We start from the raw sequence: 25,472 nt of genomic DNA, 5'->3' as shown, positions 1-25,472 counted from the left end.
CTTCATTGTATGTGGTCCTATTGTAAAAAAAAAAAAAAGATTTAAAAAAAAACAGCACATGGTTTAATATTTATGTATAAATGCAATTTCATTAATATTTGCAATGATTTTTAAGGATCATAACAAATGCAAAAGTTTTTTTTCTTACATCCCTTTAAAACTCTAAATCACACAAAACACAATACCTAAAAATAGAAGTAAAGGCACATAAAAACAAATAATTAACAACCCTCATAATATAGAATAAACTATTATATTTCAAATCATTTTACATCTACAGCGTTTTTATATTCTGACAACTATCAATATATAACCAAAAGTAATAACCAAGATGTTAAATTCAAAGCAAAACATAACAAATAATTAAATTTTTGGCTTTTATCTCAAAACTAAAAATAAAGTGAGGCAATTCAAACTCAGCATTTGTCCTTGATGTAAGATAACTCAAAGAGAAACATTTAAATGCTAATAATTCAATAAATAACCAAGAACTACCATCCTCAAGTGACAAGATATCGACATCCCTCGATTTGCACCTTTCATTCAGATCTTAATATGTGGAGTCAATTAAAGAAAAAAGACTTAAACCTGAACATAAAATAATTATTCATCAAGTACAAGATTTTCAATGTCTATTTCTTCTTCAGCTGCATGTTTCTGAAAATAATTAATGTCAATATGTTGGCACAAATCTACTAAATTTTGGTATTCTCGCAAAATAGTGCAAAGTCGATTGTCGGGTAGAGGAGTTGTCAGGATAGCAAACAGGTGACCAAATACTATGGCATCAAGTTCTGTTGGCCTGAAAGAAAAAAGAAAACTATGTATCAGTTGTCCTAAATTAAATTATTGTTTCTAAAAATTAATAGTAGGAAAATTCTGTGTGTGGTTACTCTAACAATTAACAATAATTATCAATCATGTTATTTGAAAAAACAAACCTTGAGATTGCGATGCAAGCTTGAGCAATTTTTTAATTATTTAACATATAACTTTAAATATAAATTTATTATAAATATATCAAATAGTAATAAGAGTAGACTTTTACTAATAAATAATATTAATTGGTTTCAAAGTTGATGCATTTTGCAGTGATGCAGAGCTTTTTGTGTGATTTAGTATAGGCACTAGACTCAAAAATGGACCGTACACTGCAATCAATGGAATTGAGATCTGGGGAGTAGGGTGGCCATTTTTCAGATGATATATCTGAAAAATGGGTCTGGTACCACTTTAGTTTTTGGGCCTTATGAACTGGTGCGGAGTCTTGTTGAAACATCCAGTTTACATTGCCAAAGTGCTTTTTGCCCCACAAAAGTATAACAGTTTCTAGAATGTTCCGATGGTACACTTTATAATTTATTTTAATGTATTTGCTCATAAAAACATGAGGTTTTCTGACACCCAGACCATGAACGACTTTGAATTTTGGTGATGTTCAACAGTTACCGAAATTCTTGGAGCATCTGTAAACCAGATCTTATCGTTCTGGGAGTTATGAGCTTGTTGGATGGTAAAGAGCTTATCATCAGTGATTGCTGAAAATTTCAATAAGCATGTGCACCTCAGCATTGCTGCAAAAAGTGGCCTCCTTAACAAACAAAAAAAAAATTTATTATTTAAAATCTACTCCTAGTATTTTCTAATCTATTTTTAATAAAGTTACATTAAAAATTGTCTGTTAAATTTTTTTTTTGGCTACACCAGGCATTTGCAAATTTTTAATTTTAAAATTCAATTTTTTTAAGAAAATAGCAAATTTTCAAAAACAATACAAAAAAAGAATAAATATTTATGAATAATGATGGCTTGAAAACTTGATCATAATTAACGTTCCTAAAAATTATTCCAGTATGAAGCATGCAATACATAAAATGAAATCCCAGAGAAGAGACAGATGACTCTAGTCGTCTGACTGCTATTGAATTGACACTTGAAGATGCATCAGAGACATTGAATTAGCAAGACATTCAGAAAAGTGGTCTCAAAAAATGGAAGAATGAACAGTAATTGGTTTCTTACGAGCAAAATATTTGCCCACCTCTAATACTCCCAGTAACACACATAAAGTTATCTGATATCAACACCATAACATGCTGAGTGAGGGTATCTTTCATGACAGGCCAAATAAAACTCAAGCATAGTTGCAAAACATCAAGTGAGAAATCTGGAGTCATCCCCCATATTGTAGCAGCTGAATCTCATGGTTTTTGTAGATTTTCTTTTTATATTTAAAGTGGTAGCAATATTTATATGTTAATATTTTAATCTTGGCTTAATAAAGTTGATTTATAATGATTACGACCACCACTAAATATAAAGAATTGAAATAAATATGTACAATATTCTATAATACTATTAAGTGCTTGCATAGTTACAATAATTACTAATTACAATCTGTTGTTATAACGATACCACAATAAAACTTATTTGGAGCAAAGTTCTCTGTAAAAACAGCAGTAATTGAGCAGAAACAGAACTGCAAAACAGCTGTCATTGAACTGGCTCAGTGGGCAGGTCAGATAAATATTTCAGTGGTCAAAACAAGTTGATGAGATAAATATCTAGATAGGCTTGATATTTATGCAGAAGAGTGATTCATTTATTATATTCTGTGTACTATAAATAAGTATTTGTTATTACCCTATATTAGTCCTTTGAATCTATCCTCATGTATATGTATCCAAGTTGAAACAAACATTATCATTTATCTTTAGTGTGCTTAAAACGCAATAAAAAAATAAAAGGTAAGAAAACTTACTTGTCACCAAAAAAGAATTTTTGTGCTCCAAGTCTCTCAGACAAAGCATGGCAACAGTTGTCAACCATTTCATAAATCTGAAAATTCCAAATACAATGTATTGATAACTTGCAAGCTGTGTAATGTATTATGCTTAATACTATTATTGAATGTAGACTCAGGGCTGGCTGGCTTAAACCAAACAGTATCATTGAAAAGAAATTTCCATAAAAATCTTTATAATCTTGAGTTAAATTGCCAATGTGAGCTTACGCAACATTAAATAAATATATGTGACATGCAATTTTTTAATGTTTAATAATTATTACTCTTCTTATGCAAAAATGTATTTTTAAAATAAACTAATTTGTGTAAATATAAAATTTAGGTATAATGCTTTTAAAATAATACAGACTATCACCAACTCCATTTTCAGATGGTTTTTACAAAATTTTAAAAATGAAATTTTAGAAAGAGTCAAGATCAAAAATTGCTCCTTTTGTAAAAAAATCTTTTTAAACAATACATTGTGCATGCTATAATCAAAAACATAAATGGGAAGAAGTATTTTTCAGTTTATTTTAAGTAAGAACTTTTTTCTGTTATCAGTGTAAATAAATTATTTATAGAATGTATGCAATTTGTTTTTATTAATAGTTATAATATATTTTAAATTGTAATACTTATATAAAAGAGCATAATTCAAAAAATATTTAGAATTCATTTAAAATAACTTCACAATAAATTATGTTCCTTAAGGCTGCATTATTTATAAGCACTGCTATGCTGAAAAATTCATTGTCTTAACATAAAACTAAAAAAAAAAAAAAAGAAGTTTATTCTATATTATTAAATCACTTGTACCAAAACATACCTGTTCTTTACTTTTTATCTATGTACGCACTTCATCTGATATTTTTAGTCCTTTCCATCATTCTACTATTTACTAATATTTTCTAGTATTTTTTAATTGAAAAAAACATGTTACCTTACATTTTTCATGCTCCTTTAAGTAAAAGGTTAAAATTTGTAAGTATTCAATTAAAAAAAATACATGATCATTTCATTAAGTAATTTGATGTGAATAATATAAATTGAATACTGTAAATTAATGATATTAAATAATGGTAAAGTATCACTTTTCATATGTACTCACAAACTAAATGGGACTCATTCTTTTACATACTTCATTACTAAGGCCCGGATTTTGATGACATTTGCATTTTTTTGCATTTTTTGTCCTTTAGAGCATTTTTTTAGATTTATAGGGCATTTTTCTTTAAATTTTGGGGTGTATTTTGCATTTTAATGTATTTTTTAAAGTTTTTTGTTAATTTTCTCCAATTTTTATTATTTTTTATCAATTTTCATTATTACACTGGCTTCCAAACAATGAAGAAAATCTATAGGATATTAACAGGTGAAGCAAAATCTTTTCAAATTGAAGAAGAATTGTCAGTAAGTGAGACAGTCTTTCTCAAGTACACATCTATAACATCAGTAGACGTTGAAAGAAGCTTCTGCAGGAATGAAAATTTACTTTCAGACAAGAGACTCTAGTTTACATTTCAAATTATCCAAAAACATTTAATAATCCAATGTAATTCGGATATTTAGTAATATTATGAGATGGAAGTTGTTATATCCATTTAAGTTTCTAAACAAAATAAAAATATTTTGGTGTCAATATATTTTCCTTTTTTTGTTATTTTAGGATATAAAACATATTTTCCAAACTTTAATGAATGCAGAACAAGTATTGCAATGCTTTAGATTTTTTAAATGACTCATAATTATTTTAAAGAGCAAAACATTTTTTTAATTCAATATTTTTACTTTATTTAAGGCATTTTTTGCACAATTTTTGCATTTTTAAGGGCATTTTTTGCCCTTTTTAAGGGCATTAGTTGAAATTTTTTAGGTCATCAAAATCTGGGCTCTAATCATTACTAATTTAACAATTTCACATTAAAGTTTCATTTTCATGTTAAGATGAAATATAATGATAAACATATTCAATCCAAATCTTCAGAAATTCTTTTTTATCATGTTAGTATGTTTATAGAAAGAAAGTTAATGTCTTTTAATTATTTATTGATAATATTAATTAATGGTTGAAAACATTTTCGCTATAATATTTTATAATAGCTTAAATAATTTAAAGTCAGAGCATTAAAGTATAATTTAAATCTTTATTCAAAAAAAAAAAGAAGGAAAAAAAAAACAGTTTGAAATAAAAGAAAAGAAACGTTTTTTTTTCTTTCTTTTTTATTGCAATTATAAAACATTTAAAATTTTGCAATTATAAGACATTTAAAATTTTTATTTAGTATTTGAAATAAATTTTTTTAAAAATTTCTTCCACTTGGCTTTGAGGAAACCTATTACTTCGGTGCAATTTTTTCAATGGTCTAATAGGATTTTTCGAAATGTGAAAGTAACTTATGATCCGTGTTTGTAGATACAGCAGTTTTCTAAATTATTGATAAATTAAGATAGAAATCAACTTACATCTTCGAGTGATTTGTTATTCCAATCCACTGATTTTAACTTTTGCTTCATAGCATTCTTTGTTTGCCAGCAAATAATGTGATTCACAGGCCATGGAAGACAAGAAGTAAATCTTGGGTGAGTCACCTATACAAGAAAATAATCAATAAAATTTTAAGAAGGGAAGAAATATGATAGTTTTAATATGTAAAATTAGCAACTAGTAATAAATATAAGGATTTTTTTTCCGTGTTCAGACGTGCAATCTCAATTATGTGGGCATTTCTTTTACCGAAAAAAAAATCATATGCAAATTTTACTGAGATAAAAAGAATTATAAGAAGTATTGTTGTATTTGGAGTTTAGGTGTTGTCCCATACTCAGAGCACGATATTTTCCTAGATTTGTGATTCAGTTGGAGCCGTTTCTCAACTTGAACAAATAAAGATAAACATTGAAAAAAACTCTTTTTTAAACATCTTATGTCCATTGAAAACAAAAAATTTGAAGTTCTCGTCATCCGATAAAATTGTATTTTGACTTAAATGGCATTGATTATTAACCTCTCAGTTCTTTCTTTTTCAAAATTACAAAAAAAGAAGATAACAATTTATAATCGGGATGCACATGGTTTCTTTCAGTTGCAATAACAAATTTGTAATTCAATAAGAGCTGGACTAAGCTAGTTCAAGCATTGAATCCAAGATACCATATAATTTAACAGAAACTAGGTGGACCCCTATTTTTGTTCTACAAATCATTTTCACAAGGTTTGAAGTATGTATTGCAAAATCAAAATTAGGCATGAAACTTCAAAAATTTAAATTTTTCTTAAGGGAGCCAAAATAAACCCTTTTGGCTGTTTTGACTAGTTCTACAATTATTTATTTTAATAATCAGCATAAACGTATAAAAGTTTGATACAGTATACTTAAAAACAATTTAAGAAAATCAAAAAATATTAGCTACGAAGATGACGTGTATCTTCAAAAACAACATAAGAATTGAAAAAAATAATCAAAATGACCTCAATGATGCTTCTATTGTTAAGTTGCTCCAGGGTATTCTTCGTATGGTTACCAATAATAACATTATTGTAATATAATATTATTAACCTTTAATAATAATTTTAAATATGAGAATATACCGATTTTCATACAATAAACATTTTTACATAAAATCAAAACTCTAATTTTATTGAAATAAAAGAAAATCTTAACATATTTTATTCTATGTAAATATATTACATAAAAAAGAAATAATAAAATTTATGTCTACACATACAAAAAGCAAAATTATTTTTAAAAAAATCATATACATTTTTAACTATACTTATTTTATTGAAAAAACTAACAGAGAAAAAAAAAATAATGCTTACCTCATGATAAGTAGGTTTGTCACACCAAGACACAAAGAGCTTAAAATAAATTAATTAATTAAATAATACAATTTTACAAACATTCAAACTGAAACATAAACTCTTTAATTTAAATTTTGCAATTATCATTCAATAATAATTATGTGCCATGAGTTATCTTCACATACTACATGGAAGCAATTAATACAATTTTAATAACATTAATTTTCATTTTATTTTCAGCTGAAACAGAGGGATACTGAAAATTAAGCAAAAAACTGCAAATTTCGATACTAAATTGACTAAAAATACAATTAAATTCATCAAAATAAATTAAAATGATTTTAATACTGCTTATTTATCCGTAGAAACGAATAACTAAAAAAAACAGTAATAATGAGCTCAGTTTGTTTTGCAGAAAAAGAATTTATTCCTAAAAAATTTCCACCCTAAGATAATTTTCTTGTTTTAATATAGCTTTGACAGAAAACTAATCCTGATAGAAAATTAAAAATTCCTTTTTTTTTTTTTTTTCAAAAAAAAAAAAATCACTAATAAATATTTTTTTATATATATAAATAAATTTAGTCTTTATTGAAAGATAATCAAAACTTAGATGTATTACTAATATGGGGTAAAGGAAAAAAAAATGTTTAAAATAATTAGATATTAAGATAATTAGAAATGTTTAAAATAAAGAAAAAAACTGACTAACAGCCATTAAAAAAAAAAAAACTATAGTCGTAAAGATGAAAAAAAGAGAAATAGAAAAAAAAATTGTTCTTAGTTCTGAAATATAATTTTCTATGTTACCAGTTATCTGTCCTACTGTAAAAAAAAAAGGACAACAAAAGAATAAAGTTTATCAAAAACATTCTGTTAAAATGCTGCACTATAGTTATTATATAAAAAAATTAGTGAAAAAGAAACAAATAAAAAAATCTCAATTTTTAAAACATTAAGTGTTGAAAAAATAACAAAATTTACTTGCCTGAATAAATTTTAAAAAAAAGAAAGGAAAAAAAAAAGAATCACTAATACAAAATTTATGGTTGAGTATAAAGTATTCTTGTTTCAATTCTTCAAATTACCATTTGTCTTTCAGAACATAAATTAATAAGTTTTAGAACTTAACAAATATGTGTAAAAACAGTTTCAAATGATGTATAGTAAAAAATATGATTTTAGATTACTCTTCATTAAATCTATTCAACTTTTCCCCCAAAAGAAAAGTTAGTCGAAAAATACTTTTCCAAATATTTGGGCAAGTATTCGGCCAACCAAATATTCTTTACATCCCTAATTAGGACACTTCTTATTCAAACAAAAATGGTCAATATAACATGAGGTTGTTAGATCTTGAGTACACAAAAATAACATGTTTATTCATAACTAATAAATACTGAAATAATTTTGACAAACCATGTTATATTTAAAAAAACAAGTTTTTCTTTGATGTATTTATCCATTTCTCTTCAGTGTCACTTCTTAACAACTCTAATAATACATCATGAACTAATAGGAATCAATTTTTCAGTTTTAAGCGTGTCAAATTTATGTAAAAATGCCTTGAATCATTAAATGATTAAAATCAATTGCACATGGGTACAAAATTAAAACACAAAGTGAAATGGCAATTTATGAAAATAACAATAATTTTATAAGGCATAACGAATTTCAGATATAATGAGATTTTAAAAATAGATACAAAATACCTCAGCATTGTGTAAAACAATATTTACTAAAGATATGTAAGCTCTCATGTCTGCTTTTCCAGAATTATCTAGATGGCTACTTAAGCTTATACCCTGAAAAAGAATGATAAACATAATTTTTAAATCATCAACAGTTATTATATTATCATAAATATTTATTTATTCAAAGTTTAATTTCTGAGACATTTTAGAATTATTATTTTTAAAACGAGTTAAATTTTTTTTTAATAGTCTTTAGGGGCCGTTTAAAAAGTACCTACACAAAAATGGAGAAATTTTAACCCCCTCCCCCCTTCGTACATAAGGTCTTACTCCCCCCCCCCCTTAGAGTATGTACATTTTATTAGTCTACACTTTTTCATAAAAATTAAAATAATTATGTTTTAAAGAAAATTAAAGGTTTTGGATTTCGCGGCGGCAGTGCTGTGATTGGAGGAGGATGTTTTCACCCGGAAAGTTTGGTGTTTGCAATTTTTTGTTTTGTGAGACAACTTTTTTTGCGAACTGATTTACTCATTCTAACAAGTGGTCGCCGTATGATGCAAGAACAAACATATGTATGATACATGTGTAGGAAAAAGTCAAAATTAAATTTGGTGTATGCTTATAATGTATGTACTTTGTATAATACCTCCCCATCGTACTTTGTATAATACCTTTGTACGTACTTTTTGAACGACCCCTTAGACGGTTTATTGAAATTTATACAGAGTGAGAAAAGTGCATCCCATTATATCAATTTACTCTAGCAGGTGCTAAATAACATGTTAAAACATCTTGAAATAACCTTTTGGCATGCCCGCCAATTCCACTAGATTTTGTTAATTTATCCAAGTCAACTTGTGTAGTCAAGAATTCTCTTTACGTTTGGGTATTTTAGGAAACTCACTAATGTTGGGAAAGTTTTGAAGCAGAATCTCTATCAAAATGGATTTTTTGCATTGTTTATTGCTTGCCAGTGTATTTAAATAAGTATTACTGTGAAATAATGAAGCGAGTCTTATTTTTTGTAATCAATTAAAAAAAATTTTTTTCATAACTCATTATTTAAAAGTTAAGTAAAAAAAAATTCTGTAATTATTTATAACAAATTAAATGCCTATTACTATTCAATATGAGTATAAAAAAACAATAAACATAATAAAAATATTTTATATTCAAGTTCATTTATTATCAATCATAAATGGAAAATATTTCAGTCAATTTGAATTTATAGTTCATTAGTGCAATGCAGTTTTGTATTTTGTTGAGTATAATAATCCAAGAATTCCAGTGTTTAAAATATTAGTATGTTATGCAATACTTATGAAATTTTTATTATTTTGCAAAAATTATTAGATTTTCTCAATTTCGATCTCGGCAGCTAAGCTTTTAGGATGCTCTATTTTTGATTCACTAAATGAATGAGGGTAGGTAGATGTTTTCAAATTTGAATTCTTCAGTGACTAGGAACATTCGAGAACAAAGATAATGTAAAACAGTCAAGATATATTATACATATTTATTATATATATTTTGGCAGTTGTAAATTAAATATTATATATATTTTGGCAGTTGTAAATTAACTTATAACTTTTGCTGTATGCCTGGACAGTAAAGATGTAATGATCAGGGTCACTTACCATTGACTTTCTGTGGTTCTGTTTTTATTAAATTTCTCTTATTTGAAGTCTATTATATTTATATTAAAAGTTTTGTTTTTGAATAGTTGCTTTTGTTTACATTAATTACATGAAGGTTTTTACATTCATGTTGTTACACAAAATTATTAAAGTTTTTGTAAATAATTAATATATATATATATATATATATATATATATATATATATATATATATATATATATATATATATATATATATATATATATATATATAAAACTAAAATTTACCTTAGTATGGATAAAATTTATGATTGGTTCTACATCTGCTACAACAAAATTTCCACACCTTACAAATGGAACACTACCTACAAATAATTTTTCTTATTATTTTATACGACATTAAACAATAAAATATCTTTGATCAAATATATTTAATAGGAAAATAGGAATAATACCAGAGGGTGACATGCTTTCAGCATTTGTCCTCATCTCTACTTGGAAATTTAGACCACACATACGCAAGAAAGCTTTAACACTTAGGCAGGCAGCATTATCAGGTAACAGTATCTGTTCCACTGAAAAAATAATAATTAATGAACCTAAATTAAATAAACATCTATATTTTATTTCATAATATTAAAAGTTATCTTGGTGTCACTCCAAAAAAGTCATGTGTTATGCACAAGGATATTTTACAAGAGTTTCACACAACTCTTATCCACTTTTACACTAACTTTCTTTTAATTTATTAGTTTATTTTGAAATTATAATAATCTACATACACATCTCTTTCATTATTTCTTTAGATACAACCTTCAATATCAATATAAATCAGACTAGTGATTTAAATCTCGATTTTAATCATGATTTGAATCATGCCAACCCTGACTAAAACCATGTTTTTTCAGCCATCTGAAATAAAATTTTCTGCACTAAATTTCTTGATATCGTAAGATTTTGGAAAGGAGATTCATTCCTTAATGCCTTTGAGAGGACACATTTATTGCCCCCTTCCTCTGCAAATATTTTACAGCCCAATGAAGGTGGGAAGCAGAAGGAATAGTTTATTCAACAAAATAACAAGATTCTTCTTTCTTTAAAATATTGAGACAGGAAGAATACATTTCCAGTAACATTTGCTTTTGAAACATGCATAGAGTACACACATCCTATTTAAGTAACAAGTTTTAAAGATATAATAGACAGAAATAAGCACTACCAGAATTGAAGAGAAGTTGTCTAATGTCATAGCCACTTTTAAAACAGAGTGTCTATTACACCTATCTATTGTTAAAATAAGATTAAATTTGCTATTGTGCCAAAGCGAATTTCAATCAAACACAGAGCAGGTTAAGTTCATGAAACTTTTTCTTATTTATTTTTGATAAGTATGACAGCCACAATTGTTACAGGAACAAGTTTTTTTTTCTTATAAGGAATTAAAATTAAGATACGCTTCACTAATGACTTTTAAGGTTAATTGCATCTGCCTGGTATCAATTTATCAGGAATACCTTAATTCTTTTTTTAAAGGTAAACCATCAGTTTAGATTGGTTAAATGACTTTAATATTATCATACCGACTCAGAAATCGGTTCAATAACATTACTGCTACTGAACTAAACTCATGCTCAGATTATTTCCTATGAAGTGGCCCAGATAAATTTGTGCTCCAATAGTGCATCAGTAATGTGAACTAGACATTTCAACAAGACTCTGCACCAACTCAAAAGGCCAAGAAGACACGAGAGTGGTGCAAAGTGCATTTTCCAGACATGATATAATCTGAAGAATGACTATTCTACTTGCTATATCTGAATCCCATCGATTACAGTCTATGCTTCTTTTTGTCCATGGCCTGCACTAAAACATAGAAAAGTTTAAACACCCTAAAACAATCACTTTGGTTGAATGGGACAGATTAAAGGTAAAAGATTTTCAGCCCAGTGCTGAAAAGTTCAATATACGTTTGTGCTTCTGCGCAGCTGAAAGTGGCCACTTTGAAACCAATTAAATTTACTTATTAGTAAAAGTCTACTCTTATTATTATTTGCTATATTTAGTTTATTTATTTTAATAAAGTTACATTAAAAATTGTTGTCCAGGTTTTTTTTGCTGTAGCCAATGATGTACCAATGAAGCCAAAGATTAGGTGGAACAATGCAAGACTTGAAATTGATGTTCCGTTGGCCACAGACAACTAAAATATTACTTGGACCACCATAATATAATAATAAGTGTGATAACTTGGATCAGAAACTAATTACCATCAATGAATGCAAAGGGATGGTACTTTACCGTCAGATTTTAGCCAGGCAAAAAAAAAAGTTGGTTGATATCGTTTTTTAATTAAAACATTTAAAAAGGACGGCCTTCATTAGAACCAATATTCTTCAAAAACTGTTTTAATTTAAATGGGGTATAAAATTGTTAATTACTAGAGTGGTGTGATTGTATTTTAAGAACAATGTGAAACGATGGAGATTTAGCTAAAAATTTAATAAATTATTATTTTAACGCAATTTAAAGCATCACTAAGATGAATTAAAACATGATTGAAATAAGTTTACAACCAATTGCATCAAACAGATCTGGTTCTAAAGCAAATATGAAACAGCAATTAATTACAATATTAAACAATGTCATTTTTTAAATCTATTTATGAAATAAATGCCCTTATAATAAAGTTTTTTAAAAAATCATAAATTCAAAGGGGAAGCATAATGTTTATTTACATTCTGGTCTACAATTTGAAGATATGAAAATATCTTTTAATGCAATCATTAAATACAAAGTTAGGTGAAACAACGTTAAAGAGCACAAAAAATATTTAAGAAAGCAGACAGCTGTTTCAGATGCTCAAAGGGCAACCTTCATCAGTGCAACAGAGAAAAATAAGAGAAACCAGGGTAAATATATATAGAAAGATGATGTCACAAGAGGGTTTAGAGCAACGGTCAATAGGAGAGAAGGGTGAATAGGGAGCAAGGACCTATTCGTCGTCATCCATTCACCCTTCCCTCCTATTGGCCGTTGCTCTAAACCCTCTTGTGATGACATCTTTCCATATATATTTACCCTGGTTTCTCTTATTTCTCTCTGTTGCACTGATGAAGGTTGCCCTTTGAGCATCCGTAACAGCTGTCTGCTTTCTTAAATATTTTTTGTGCTCTTTAACGTTGTTTCACCTTACTTTGTATTCCAGCACAAAGGTCGCCCTTATGTGTATTTCAATCAGTAAATATCGATAATAACACAATCATAAATAACACATAGTATTGACTGTTTTCATCCCATCAGCTATTAAACTTAATATTCTATCTTGCTGAAATATTGGATAACTGATACATAATATCTTAACACATTTTACTTACATTAATAACAACTGAATAGTCATATGTCCAATAATGTAATACATGTATGTTTTTTTGGGGGGGGCGGATAATAAAATATAAAAAAAGATATACAGAGTGCTTTTTTCTTCTTTTTTCATAAATAAAAGCTGGTCTTTTTAATAAAACTGACTGGTCTTGTCATTTGCAGAAAAGGCCAGGTTGTTTTGCAACTCTGGATAGTTTATCTTTTCTTATAAATTTTTTTCTTTGATAATTTGATCTGTGATTCTATAATAAAATTTTGAATCTGTATTTTCATCAGAATTATTTTGAATATCATATTTTGTTTTTAATTCCTCATCCAATTTTCCCTTAATAACTGCATTTTACTTATTTACTCATTTAGTTCTTAATATAATATTGCTTACATTTTGCGATAAAAAAATTTTTTAATAATTTATATCAACAAAATTAATTTTAAAAAAATACCAGGATGCAAAATTTTATTTATTTTGTGAAAAAAGATTTTAAAAAAATATCAAAATAAAAAGAACAGATTTTTAAAATATTCTATGAATAAAATATTTATAAAAAATTATGTAATGTACACAAAGTATGTTATGTACACATTATGTAGGTACAATACATAAAATATACTGTCTCTGCATACAATATATTGGAATGTATTATTATTACCATGCATTATTAATACTATGTACTATTATTACCACATACTTAGGTTTGATTAGATAAGTTATAAAATAAAAATGGTAATACTCTTTTAATATAAATTATGATAATGTACAATAAAAAATGTAGTAGTATAAGGTACCTTCAAAAGGTTGGTATAATTTAGCATCATCAGGCCAAGATTCAGCAGCTATAATAATAAAAAACTGATTATATAGTAACGTGAAAATATTAGATATTTAGCATGTGGAATAAAGCAATCAAAAACTGCACACTTCATTGATATCTTGGAAGATTATATTTCTAAGGGAAACTTTTGCTTATCTATTTCATTCATGGATTTATTGTTTAATTAAGAATGATATTTACTACCACTACAGAAGTATATATCAAGTGTATACATAAATTATTGATAGTCCTGTTTTGGTATGTTTAAGCGATAGCAAAATATAGACATTCCTAATTATTTGTAATTCAATTGTTTATTTTTCAATTTAAGTTTTACTACCAATTTGGAAAAAAATAAAGTTGCCAGAGATATGACTTATATATTTAAGATATATCCTTAAGATGTATTCTAAAACGGAAATAAAAATATAACATTTGTCAACCTCACAACTTAATATATATATTGATATACTGATAATATATTTATGAATAAAATAAAATTGATTGTTTGAACATTTTAGTTAATCAAATTGATTCAGAATCTTGCCTTTCTAAATTACTTGATTTTTTTTCTTTCAATTCATGGTGAAATGGTCCCATTAATGATAAACTCAGTGCTCATTAATAATATGGTGCTGATAATGCAGCAACACAATTTTCAAAGTTAACTATCTCATTAAAAAAAGATGGGATCTAGATTAAAGCAAAAAAACATGAAAACACTCAAATGAATGTAGAGAACAAATTGTAGTTATGTGATATCCTCAGTGTCTATACACCTAATGATAATAGAGAGAAAAGATTCGAACAAACAGTGAAAAACACAGAGGAATCAGTTTAAAGAAGGCAATAAAAAAGGAGCAATAAAAAACAGGTCTGAAGGGATTTGACAGAAAACGCAAGGTGCAACAGATTAAATTAAAAAAGACTTCTAAATATTGGGAAATGATGGAGTACTAGAAAGATCATTAATAAATTAAAATTTTTCAAAATATGGAGTGACTCCCAAAAATCAAGTTCTGTAAACGAAAGAGTAACATTGAATGATTTTAACACAAGAAAACTCAAATCTGTGATTAGAAATCCAACTAAGTAAAGCTATGGAAGATCTATTATTGTCCTCATTTTTAACATATTTTTCAAATTCTTCAAGTTGAAGTTTAAGGGTACTCATTTAACAGTGTAAAATTTATTAAAATGAGTAATATTATGTAATAACTGAATTTGATCCTCAACAATTTTTAAATTAACCTCTGTTTATTTATATTTTTAAAAAATAATTCTCATAAATATTTAGTCTAAAAAATTTGTAGTTACTATCTCTGTATAAATCTCTAATAAATTTGTAGTTAATAAATATAACTAAAGGCATGCTAAGAGAACTCTATGCATAATGTTTTTTTCAAAAACATTAAACTAAAAAAAAATATGATTAATTAATAAACAACTTGAAAGTTTTTTTCGATTACTTAACTTGAAAATTATGAGAAAATTAACATTCAAAAGGTGCATTTTTTAAAAAAAAAAAAATAGGTATTTATTTAAAAAAATTTTTTAAATTTAAAATCATTAAAAAATTTATCAATATCCCCTTGCTAAAAGTAAATACTTATAACAGCAATCAGAATTAAACCTATAAACAGATAATTTTACTAGTGTGTTAATTATTATTTGTATTATTTAAACAGTGAATTAATTTTTTCAAAATGGAATATGAATTACGAAGGCAATGTTTTTTGTAATGGCAGCTTAATTTTTACAAAAAAAGTCTGCATTTATAGGGATCAAAGGGCAGGCTGCCCTTCTAAAAATGCTTACGGAGTTAACTATGTTGGTCCAATATACGCAAGACCACATTAACATAAAATTTCATAATATCACAGTTATTACTATCAGTAACAGGACCTTAAGGGTTGGTGAAATTTATTTAACTTACAGGAGAAAAAACAATTTTAAACTGAAATTTATTTAAAATCTTAATAATTTAGGAACTGATTTTCATATAATATGGTAAAACAATCAGATTGTTAAAATTTGAATTAGGGAATTAGGTAGATTGTGAGATTAATTTCCCATAGATTGAACCAATAATATTAGAAGGAAAATAGCTATCCATAGTGATAGCTTTTAGGTAAAGTAAGAGAAGAACAGCATAGTAAACAAGTGCGCATAAGGCATTTATCTTTTGATTGGAAGGAGGGGATGAAAGGTTATAAGGGAGGAGCAAATCCGCAAATGGTTTCCGATAAACAATAAAAATTTAACATGAATTATTAAAAGTGAAAAATTTAACACCATTACAAGTAATAAGAACGCCTAAGAAAGGTAAAAACTAATTATTTTCCTGTTCTAATGTAAATATGAAAGATTTAAATTATTAGACAAAGAAAGATTCCAAACCCTATGTTCCAAAAGAATGGGATCATTGAGTAAGCTAGATGCTGTATACCACGGATAGGCAAACTACGGCCCGCGGGCCAACTGTGGCCCGTCGGAAGGCTTTATCCGGCGTACATATAGAATTTTAACTTGCCGATCCGTGCCGAATATAAACAATATACATCCATTATTTTTTTTACTTTGTTTAAAGCTATTTTTGTTCCTTTTTTTTTAACAAAGTACTGATGACCTTCTTACTTTCTCTATAGATGGAAATAGTTAACACAGACATCTTCAATAGATAGCATGTTGAAAGCAGAAGTTCTTTATAGAATAGCTGCAGATTACCTAAAACGAGAGTTTGCTTTTCTCGAGTAGCAGACATATGGAATCTAATATAAGTGAATTGTGCCTCACATGTGGCAGACAGCACCTTTTAAGCTCCAAGGAGCAGATTTTTCAACCGGTGCGATTACTAACATTATTTATTGCGTATGGAAAGATTGCACACTATTGTTGTTTCTAAACATGCCAAAGTTTGAGTTTTGGAAATCATTACCAAAAGCTAGTTTCCAAAATTTAATATCTCATGCGCAGAAAATCAGTGCTGTGTTTACTTCATCTCATATATGTGAAAAAGTGTTTTTAACTATGAATCTTAGAAAAAATCACTTTAAAAGTAGACTAACAGACAGGCATTTAGCCTCCTTCCTTAAAGCACATCTCACCTTGAACCTCAATATAAGGAACTTTTAAAAATGAAATCACAATTTCATTCATCTCATAAATATTTAAATTAAAACTAGTATATTGGTTTTTTTTATTTTCGAAGTTTTTACTCGGCCCACCAAATTTTTCTCTCTCAATTTTTTGCCCTCGACCAAAAAAGTTTGCCCATCCCTGCTTTATACCTTAGAGGCCAAATTATGTAAAGAGCCCAAGTAAGAAGAAGAAAATAGTAAAGTGATATTATAATCATAAAATAAAATATACCCATGCACTTTCAGTTGCTAGCATATTTATGTAAAAATTTGAAATGATAAAAAGGTTATTCATTTTGTTAAATTTTGCCTGTGATCAAAATTTTTAAAGAAATGAAACACAGTATCTTCCATTTGATTTGAGAGATAACTTTATGTGTTGATGCATTTAATGTACAATAATACTCACTTAGGTGCATTTTGCGATAAATTATAGTGCACAATACGTTAAATATAAAGTGATGCAATAAAAAGTTTGACAAAATTAAAACGATACTAATGAACTTTTCATTGCCTTAAAAACAATGAGAAATTGATGACAAAATTATTTGTCAACACCAAGAGGCTCTTTAATCAAAAAAGCTTGAGAATCACTGAAGTTAACAAAAATTTAACAATTGTTGAAATCTTGCTTATGTTTAAATTACCTCAAATCAAATACATAATACAGAACTTACCACTTAATTCTGCAATAAAAGATTCTGATAGTAGCACAGAAGGCATCGTGTAAATTAATCCTGTTTAATTTATAAATTTGCTGTCGTTCTCCGCAAAATGAGATGCTCATCAAGGGAAATGCGGTCGAAAGGTAAACAAAAATCGGGGGAAATAATCAATTATATCAAAATTGATTGTTATGAACTGATGAATTAAAATGCTACAGAAATAAGCAGTCGAAACCAAACCAACAAGAGGAAGTGAAAGTCTTATCTTTACGGAGGCAACGAAAAATGGGTTACCTTTCTATCTGTTAAATCGCCAGTGTTCATATGGATGTGGTGTTTTCAGTAGAAATGACTATCTCGAGCTATATGTCTGCTCTTGTTCCGGTCAGAAAGTTTGTAGCTGCTTACTACATGTTATTCTGCGAGGCGATATTTTCAAACGGATAATTTTGTTTTTATTAAAAAAAATAAATTAGATAATTTCTGAGCTCAAATCTGCCGTATTTCATAGGATATTAATGTTATTATGTAATTCTGGTGAGTTTGAAGTGAAAATTTGATCAAGGCCGGATTTACGCATAAGCTAAATAAGCTGTAGCTAGAGGCCCCGAGATTGAAAGGGCCCCCAGATTCCACTTTTTCTTTTCTTTTTAAAAAAAGTTTTATTCGGATCTGGGGCCCTCTGAAGCCCAAAATACATTTTTTTTTTTCCTTTTTCGCATTGTCGGACGATTTTCAAAATCTAATCGAAGTGTTTACAAATATAAAATAATTGTCACTCTTCCCTGAATATCCTCGAAAATGAAATATCCTCGCTTTCGCAACTACCACCCACAGAGTTGTCAAAAAGCCGATTCATTTTACACTGGGGGAAAATGTTTTTAGCTTCTTTAAATTGCCTTGGGCATTTTTGTCCATACTTCGTAAATATCGGATATCTACAGAAACACCCTTTTTTCTGGTCATAAATTGCTTGGAATAAAAAATTTCTAGGGCTGTAAATAGGGGGAGGGTCTTGTTAGGATTACTTTGGGTCATTCTGCCTTGAGATTTCTGTTGTGCCCCATTCTCGTTAAAGTGGTTCTCGTTCCATTCTAATTTTTCTTTTTTACAAAATTTAGATATTTTTTCTAATTTATTATAAAAGCTTTTCTTCCTTTTAATTATCCAAAATGTTTCAACTAGCCTAATTGTTTAATTTACTTAATTATTGTAATTGATTTTTTTGTTATTTTTCAAATTAATGATTACATGAATCCGTGAAGGCCGAATTTCTATATCAAAATTTTCGTAGGATATTAAGAATAATTTTTATACCTTTGGAGGTAAGCAAATGTTTTTATTAAATCAACTTTGGTTGTGGTTAAGAAAAACATGGAAGGTTTGCACAGTTTTTTATTTATATATATTTTAACACAATAGTAAATATCAAAGTTGAAATTATTAATTATCTAATAGCTTATAATATTTGCCCTCTGTTTACATCGATATTTTTTTACTTAAGTTAGAAACTATGTCAAATTAAAAAATATGTTTTATAAATAATTTTTTAAGAGCTAAAGAACTGAGTCAAACCTTCTCACTAAAGGGTAATTTGTCCCACTCTGTTTTGAAGATGAGTATTTAAAGAGCCAAGAAAGCAATAAGTACGTGTCTAAAAAATGCGATAATTTTGTTTAAAGAAACATCAAATCTAATGGAATAGTAGTTATTTACTGAGGAAAAGTAAGAAATCTGAAGTAACTTTATTAAAATGAATATTAAGGTTGATCCAGTAATTTGAACTATATGGAGAGAAATATATCGTATTGAATTGTTCAGTTTTTTTTATTTTCATTTTTAATATTTTGTGATCCTTTTTTTCACTTATTTAAATGGTGGGCCACTATTTAATTTACTCTTTGACAGGCCTATCTGCCAAAATTCTTGATTTGGACAATTCTGGATTCCTCGTTTTATCATTAACAATCATTATATTATTAATAAGGTTTTATATCCGACAGTTAAATTTGCAGTTCTTGTGCTATATCTAATCTAGTTTTAAATTTATTTCTGGTGTATATACATAAGCTGAAAATAAATAAAATAAGCCGAATTATGGTTTACTTCTAAATGAACTGAAGAGACTTGTTATAAACGTTAAAAATGGTAATTTTGAAAGCATTTTCTTTTATAAAAGAATTTAGTTATTTTATCTTGATTTGAAAAGTGCGATATGAAATACTAATGTAATCTTTTATAAATGATTATTCTTTTGAAAATTAGGAAAAGTTAGATTGTTCAACATTCAACATATTGTTTTTAGAAATATATTTTCATTTAAAAAATGCCATTTCTATATAATTGGTATTTTACTTTAAATAATTTAATAAAAAAACCGAACGATTATATAAGATATAATTTATAGGTTGGATCTAAATATAATCAGATATTATAAAAAGTACTAACTAAAAGTTATAAAAGTATTCATCCCTAGTTATAAAAAGTACTAATTCGCGAAACTTCTATAACTTTCCCCGGAACCCTTAAGCTCCATAGAACACAGTTTGAACTGCTTTTCTAAGGTATCATGATGAAATTACCACAATTTACTACCGAACAGCAAGGTAAAAAACTATATTTTTATTATGTTAATTTCATGAGAAGTGATGACCAAATCACTACGGAAAAAAATTACCCTATTTTTTGGTGCTCTCATAAATACTATAATTTATATACATATATATATATGCATATATTATAATAAATATACATCATAAATTTTACTATGCTATGTTCTAATAGTTTTGACCATTCTTTTTTTTCTCAGTGCGGTTAGTACCTTGGTTAAAAGGCACTGTATTGCCGCATACAAACAGATGTGTTTTTCTCAAAATTTCAGATAGCCTTCTACTTTAGCACCTCAAATTTAAAAAAAAAAAATATCTTTTCGCAAAATTGAAGAATCCCCCCCCCCCCGAAAAAAAACACGTATCTATTCGTTTTACACAAAAAACATATCCGGAAATTTTCAACAAAATCAAGAATGTCAAGTATCCAAAAGATTCGTAGTTTATTAAATTAAAAAAAAAAAAAAAAAAAAAAAAACCAGCAAGACAGGTGTGTATATTTGGGTCTCATGATTATGAAATCTAATGCAAAACTGCGAGATCGTGGATTCGATTTCAACTGATGAAAGTGTTTAATTTTTATTTCTTAATACTGAAAAATGTTTTTCTTATTTTTTAAAAAATATGCATGTTAAAAAACTAATAATTTAACAATTATTTAAAAAACTAGAAGTCTCCGTCCTTTGTTCACTTTGCTCACCAATGCTCGAGGTTACTTCTCATTAATCTTTGCAGATAAGAATAAAAACAGTTTATTTCCCTTTTCTTTCTTTTGCTAAAATTACGATTGAATTGCCATTTACATTTTGAAGATGACAAAATTTAGGTAAACCAATAAAATTGGTTGCAATCAATAAAATTGGAAAAGTGGTACCTCCCGCAGAGTTATTACTCAGTGAAGATGGACTCAAGAGTTAGAGCATTCTCCTCCGAATGGAACCGGATTCGAATCCCAGTGATGGCTGGTAGATACGAATTCCACACGCGGCTCGCACCGACCACAGTGCTGACGTAAAATATCCTCAGTGGTAAACAAATCATACGTTAGAGTTCCCTTGCTGCCAGACTAACCGTGGGAGGTTTTCCTCTCCATATAACTCAAATATGGGTTAGTTCCATTAAAACAACCTCCACGAAAATAAAAATTTCTTCCAATACTTGATCCTAGAGTTCCCTAGTCTACTGGATTGGATTCAAAATTACAAGGCTACGGAGTTTAACATTGGTAGTCGTAAACTCACAATTGAGTCGGTTGTTCAAAGGCAGGTGTAAAAAAAATAATCAAATTGTATTTTCTTGTATTCTTTCTAACTCCTTGCATATTTTCTGCACAACTTCATAATTTCATGTTTCTAAGGCTTATAGATTTTGAGCAGCAAAGCAAAATGTAACGTGAAAAAAAAAAAAAAAAAAACAATTGAGAAAAAAATTTGCAAAAAATCATCTAAAATTACAAATAACATGTATTCAGAATTAGAAAAAAAAAAAAGAAAAAACTGTTAAATATATAATGGCTTTTTCTGCATGCCAAATTTTTACTCTTTGCTTTAAATGTGCTTATGATGATCTTAAAATATGTTTCTGTAGTAACTTTTTTTTCCTCGTTCAAAAATTATGTGCAATCAAAGAAAGGTTCTCATCACAATCACATTTAGCAATCAAATAATATCAATTTTTTTTAACAATTTAATGTTAATACTCAACAATAAAAAATAATGACAGTTTACTTTAGGTGTATAGAAAGAGAATTGAGCTTATAAGGGCCCCATCATTTTCAGTAGCTTAGGGTCCCGCCAAGCTTAAATCCGGCCCTGCGAGTTATTCAAAATCTAGCAACCGTTGGCGTATTGACAAAACATACCGTAGATTGTAAAGGGGTTGGCGAAAATATCTATCGGCGTTGAAGGAGCGTCTCGCAAATCGCCAAACAGCTGTGTGCTTATGCTTTTGTTTAGTTTTCGGTATCACGTATCTATCATTCACCAAGTTATATATGGGTGTCACATTTCAGAGTTTCAAATAAGCTGATCTTCATTAGATTCTTCTGCATTAAATGAAATATAAAGCGTATTTTTTTGTTATAGCTCCGACATAATCGTTTGTATTTGTTAACATAATTGTGTTTATTAGCGTTTTTTAGAAGATCGTAATAAAACTAAGATAAAAAAAATTATATATTATTACCTCCATAGCCCCCTTCTGTATTTTCATAACTTTCATTAAATGTATACGCGTATTTCGAGTAGTGAACTTCTTTACCTGCTCATCCACTTATTAAAATTAATAATTTCACAATAACCTCTAATCCTTAATAATGAAATGATTATTACAATAAAGTTTGTTTACTTAAAAGATTAAAAAAAAAAATTATTGTTCAGCAGTGACTTTGCTACTAATTCTATATTCATTAATTAAACTTAATGGTTCTGCTCGATAACCATTTACAATTTTTTTAAAGTTTTATTTAATTTTCAGTTATTATGGAATTCCTTAAATATTTTTCGACGTAGAGGTAATAAATGCGAAAAGCTGAAATTTATAAATGTATAATATTTATAAATGTTTAAGAGAATTATTAGCAGCTATTTTGTACTAATTATTTTAGTTGAAATGTTCATTATACACAGTTTTATAAAAATAATCGTAAAATTCATTGAACGATGGAGACATTGACATTTTAAAATGCAAGTAGAATTCAATAATCATTTCATTTTATAACTGTAAAGCGGTAGATAAGTAACTTCGTTATCAAGTTTTACATGATACGAGAATATTATGCTATTGCTTTATAATGAAAGAACAACATTTTAAGTTCTAAACTTTTTGTGGAAAAGAAAAAAAAAACGAAATTTTTTTCCTGTCATCGGCGTTAGCGATTAGAGAGTGTTTTATTGTATAAATGTTAAGTCAGTACTGTTCCATTTTAAATAAAAATGCATTTTGCTCCGGAAAAAAAATTACTTGAATTTGTCAATAGAAATTCCCTAATTATTGTAGCAAGAACTTTCAAATTCCTAATCAAACTTTCCTCTATTATAATTTTGTGCAAATAATTATTATTAATAATATAAATGACTATTAAAAGGAATTAATTGAGAATGTTCAATTTTAATAAATTAACTGTTTACGCAATCAGATTAATAACTTTTTTCATAATTTACAAATGGAGAAAAAGTCTTTTACAGTTTAAAAGTGAAAAGAAAAATAAAGTTGAGATTAAATTTATAAAGTAAGCATAACTCGAAGGAGGTTGAAGTAAGGGCATTAAAATCAAAATTTCAAAAGAAAAAAAAATTCTCCTTTTAGTGTACAGTGAGCAATAAACGAAAAATCTAAAACTAACTTTTGATCTAATGATCAGATGTTTACGTTCTAGGACTCAAACTTTAGATTTAGAATTTCCTTAATTCCCTACCACTATTGTAGATATTTACTTTTCACCTAACTTGTAAAATTGTAAAGTTTAGAATTTCTTACAGAATCACTCAGACGAAGTGATTGTGTTTTATTTAAATATTATTTAGAAAGAATTTTTCTAAAAGTATTTCTTTTAAAGTTTTTATCAAACTTTTGTTTTTTATTTATCTATAGTTATTGAAAGTTAAGTTGATGATTTTTAAGTTGAAATGAATGCCGCCCTGCTTTGCATATTTCAAATATTATTTCTAAAGAAATGCATAACTTAACATTAAACATCCAGGACCTTACAATTGTAAATCAAACAATCACTACATTTATTTATTAAAAAACACTCTTATGACCTGATAATAAATTGATCTAAATCCTAAATGTGAGTTTTATAACATATAATTTATTTAAACTCAGCACATACATCTAACCTCTGTGGTCGCCAATGTCTCAATTTTAAAATATAGTTTTTCTTTTATAAATTTTCCGATATTTTCATATAAAGGATAGTATTAATTTCTAGAATTAAAAATTTGTGCCCAAAAAAGTTGCTAAAAATTATAATTATTATTAATATATGACAACAGGAAGTTTTTAATTGAAGGTTGAAATTTTTTTTAATTATGTTATTTTTTAATTATATTTTTAATTACCAAACTCATATAACAGTATTTAGGAATCTATAAATTTCTGTTACGTATGATAGTTGCATTATAACCTGTACGCAATACGTGTAAATAAAATATATTTTTAAAATTGTGAATTTTCTATTAATTGCATTTATTATTCTTATATTGAAAAGGTATCAAGTTATCTATGACCTCCATAATGAATGAAGTATTTACCGACTTTTATGTATATTAAGGAATTGAATCAATTTTTCACAAAGTTTAAAATCTCATCTCATTCCAAAAAAAAGTTATTTCATAAAATTATGCAAAAAAGTAATTTAATATATATTTTTTTTATAATGAATGCTTCTAGTAATGAAACAAACACTTTCAAACTTTATTTTAAAAATATTGATTATTTCGTTTACAAGAAACTATTACTTTAAAGCGTGATTACATTTTTGAATACTCTATTTTTTTTCTAGTAAATAATATGTCTTTGTTAATTTCTAAAAAAATAATCTTTATAAAAAAGCTTACATTATTCTTTTATAGAGAATATTGATTTCATAGAAAATATCACTAAAATAAAACAGGTTATGTTTTCTTACAATAAAAGTTAAATAGAATTAATTCTTCAAAATAGCGTTTCAATAAAACATAGTAATAAAATGTTACGTTATTTTTTGTGATTGGTTCATTAATAAATTATTTTTATTTCTTCGCAAACACAATTCTTGTAAAAAAAATTAAAAAATTTAATCTGTTTTATCAAAAAACTTGATCGTTTTATAAAATATAAATTATAGCGCTTAATAAAATATGAATACAGTGTATTTGTAAAGTGATCCTAACAATAAAAAGGTGTTATTTTCTTTTTTATTTTCTCTGCTAAAAGGAATTAATGAGTTATTTTTATTCATAATGGCTAGTCGAGGAGAAG

The 25,472-nt window shown here is 27.1% G+C and overlaps 1 protein-coding gene across 2 annotated transcripts; it reads right to left on the bottom strand.

The window, feature by feature from the left end:
* Nucleotides 1-237: 237 nt before the first annotated feature.
* LOC107440887 (metaxin-2) lies at nt 238-18,194 on the bottom strand. 2 transcript variants are annotated; one of them, XM_043050955.3, is made up of 9 exons: nt 17,914-18,194; nt 14,071-14,118; nt 10,359-10,478; nt 10,192-10,268; nt 8,303-8,395; nt 6,609-6,647; nt 5,252-5,377; nt 2,762-2,838; nt 238-802 (listed from the first exon to the last, which is right to left on the bottom strand). In XM_043050955.3, the coding sequence occupies exons 1-9, from the start codon at nt 17,957-17,959 to the stop codon at nt 604-606; spliced, it is 825 nt and encodes a 274-aa protein (XP_042906889.2). In that variant the 5' UTR covers nt 17,960-18,194; the 3' UTR covers nt 238-603. The 2 variants fall into 2 exon arrangements, with proteins under 2 accessions (XP_042906889.2, XP_042906891.2); XM_043050957.3 differs by lacking the exon at nt 14,071-14,118 and having other exon boundaries at nt 17,914-18,069.
* Between the last annotated feature and the right edge of the window lie 7,278 nt (nt 18,195-25,472).

This window comes from Parasteatoda tepidariorum, chromosome 2 (genome assembly GCF_982258835.1).
Source record: "Parasteatoda tepidariorum strain Cologne lab strain chromosome 2, Ptep-v5.0, whole genome shotgun sequence".
Lineage (NCBI taxonomy): Eukaryota > Metazoa > Arthropoda > Arachnida > Araneae > Theridiidae > Parasteatoda > Parasteatoda tepidariorum.
This window is presented reverse-complemented; position numbering and strand designations above follow the sequence as displayed.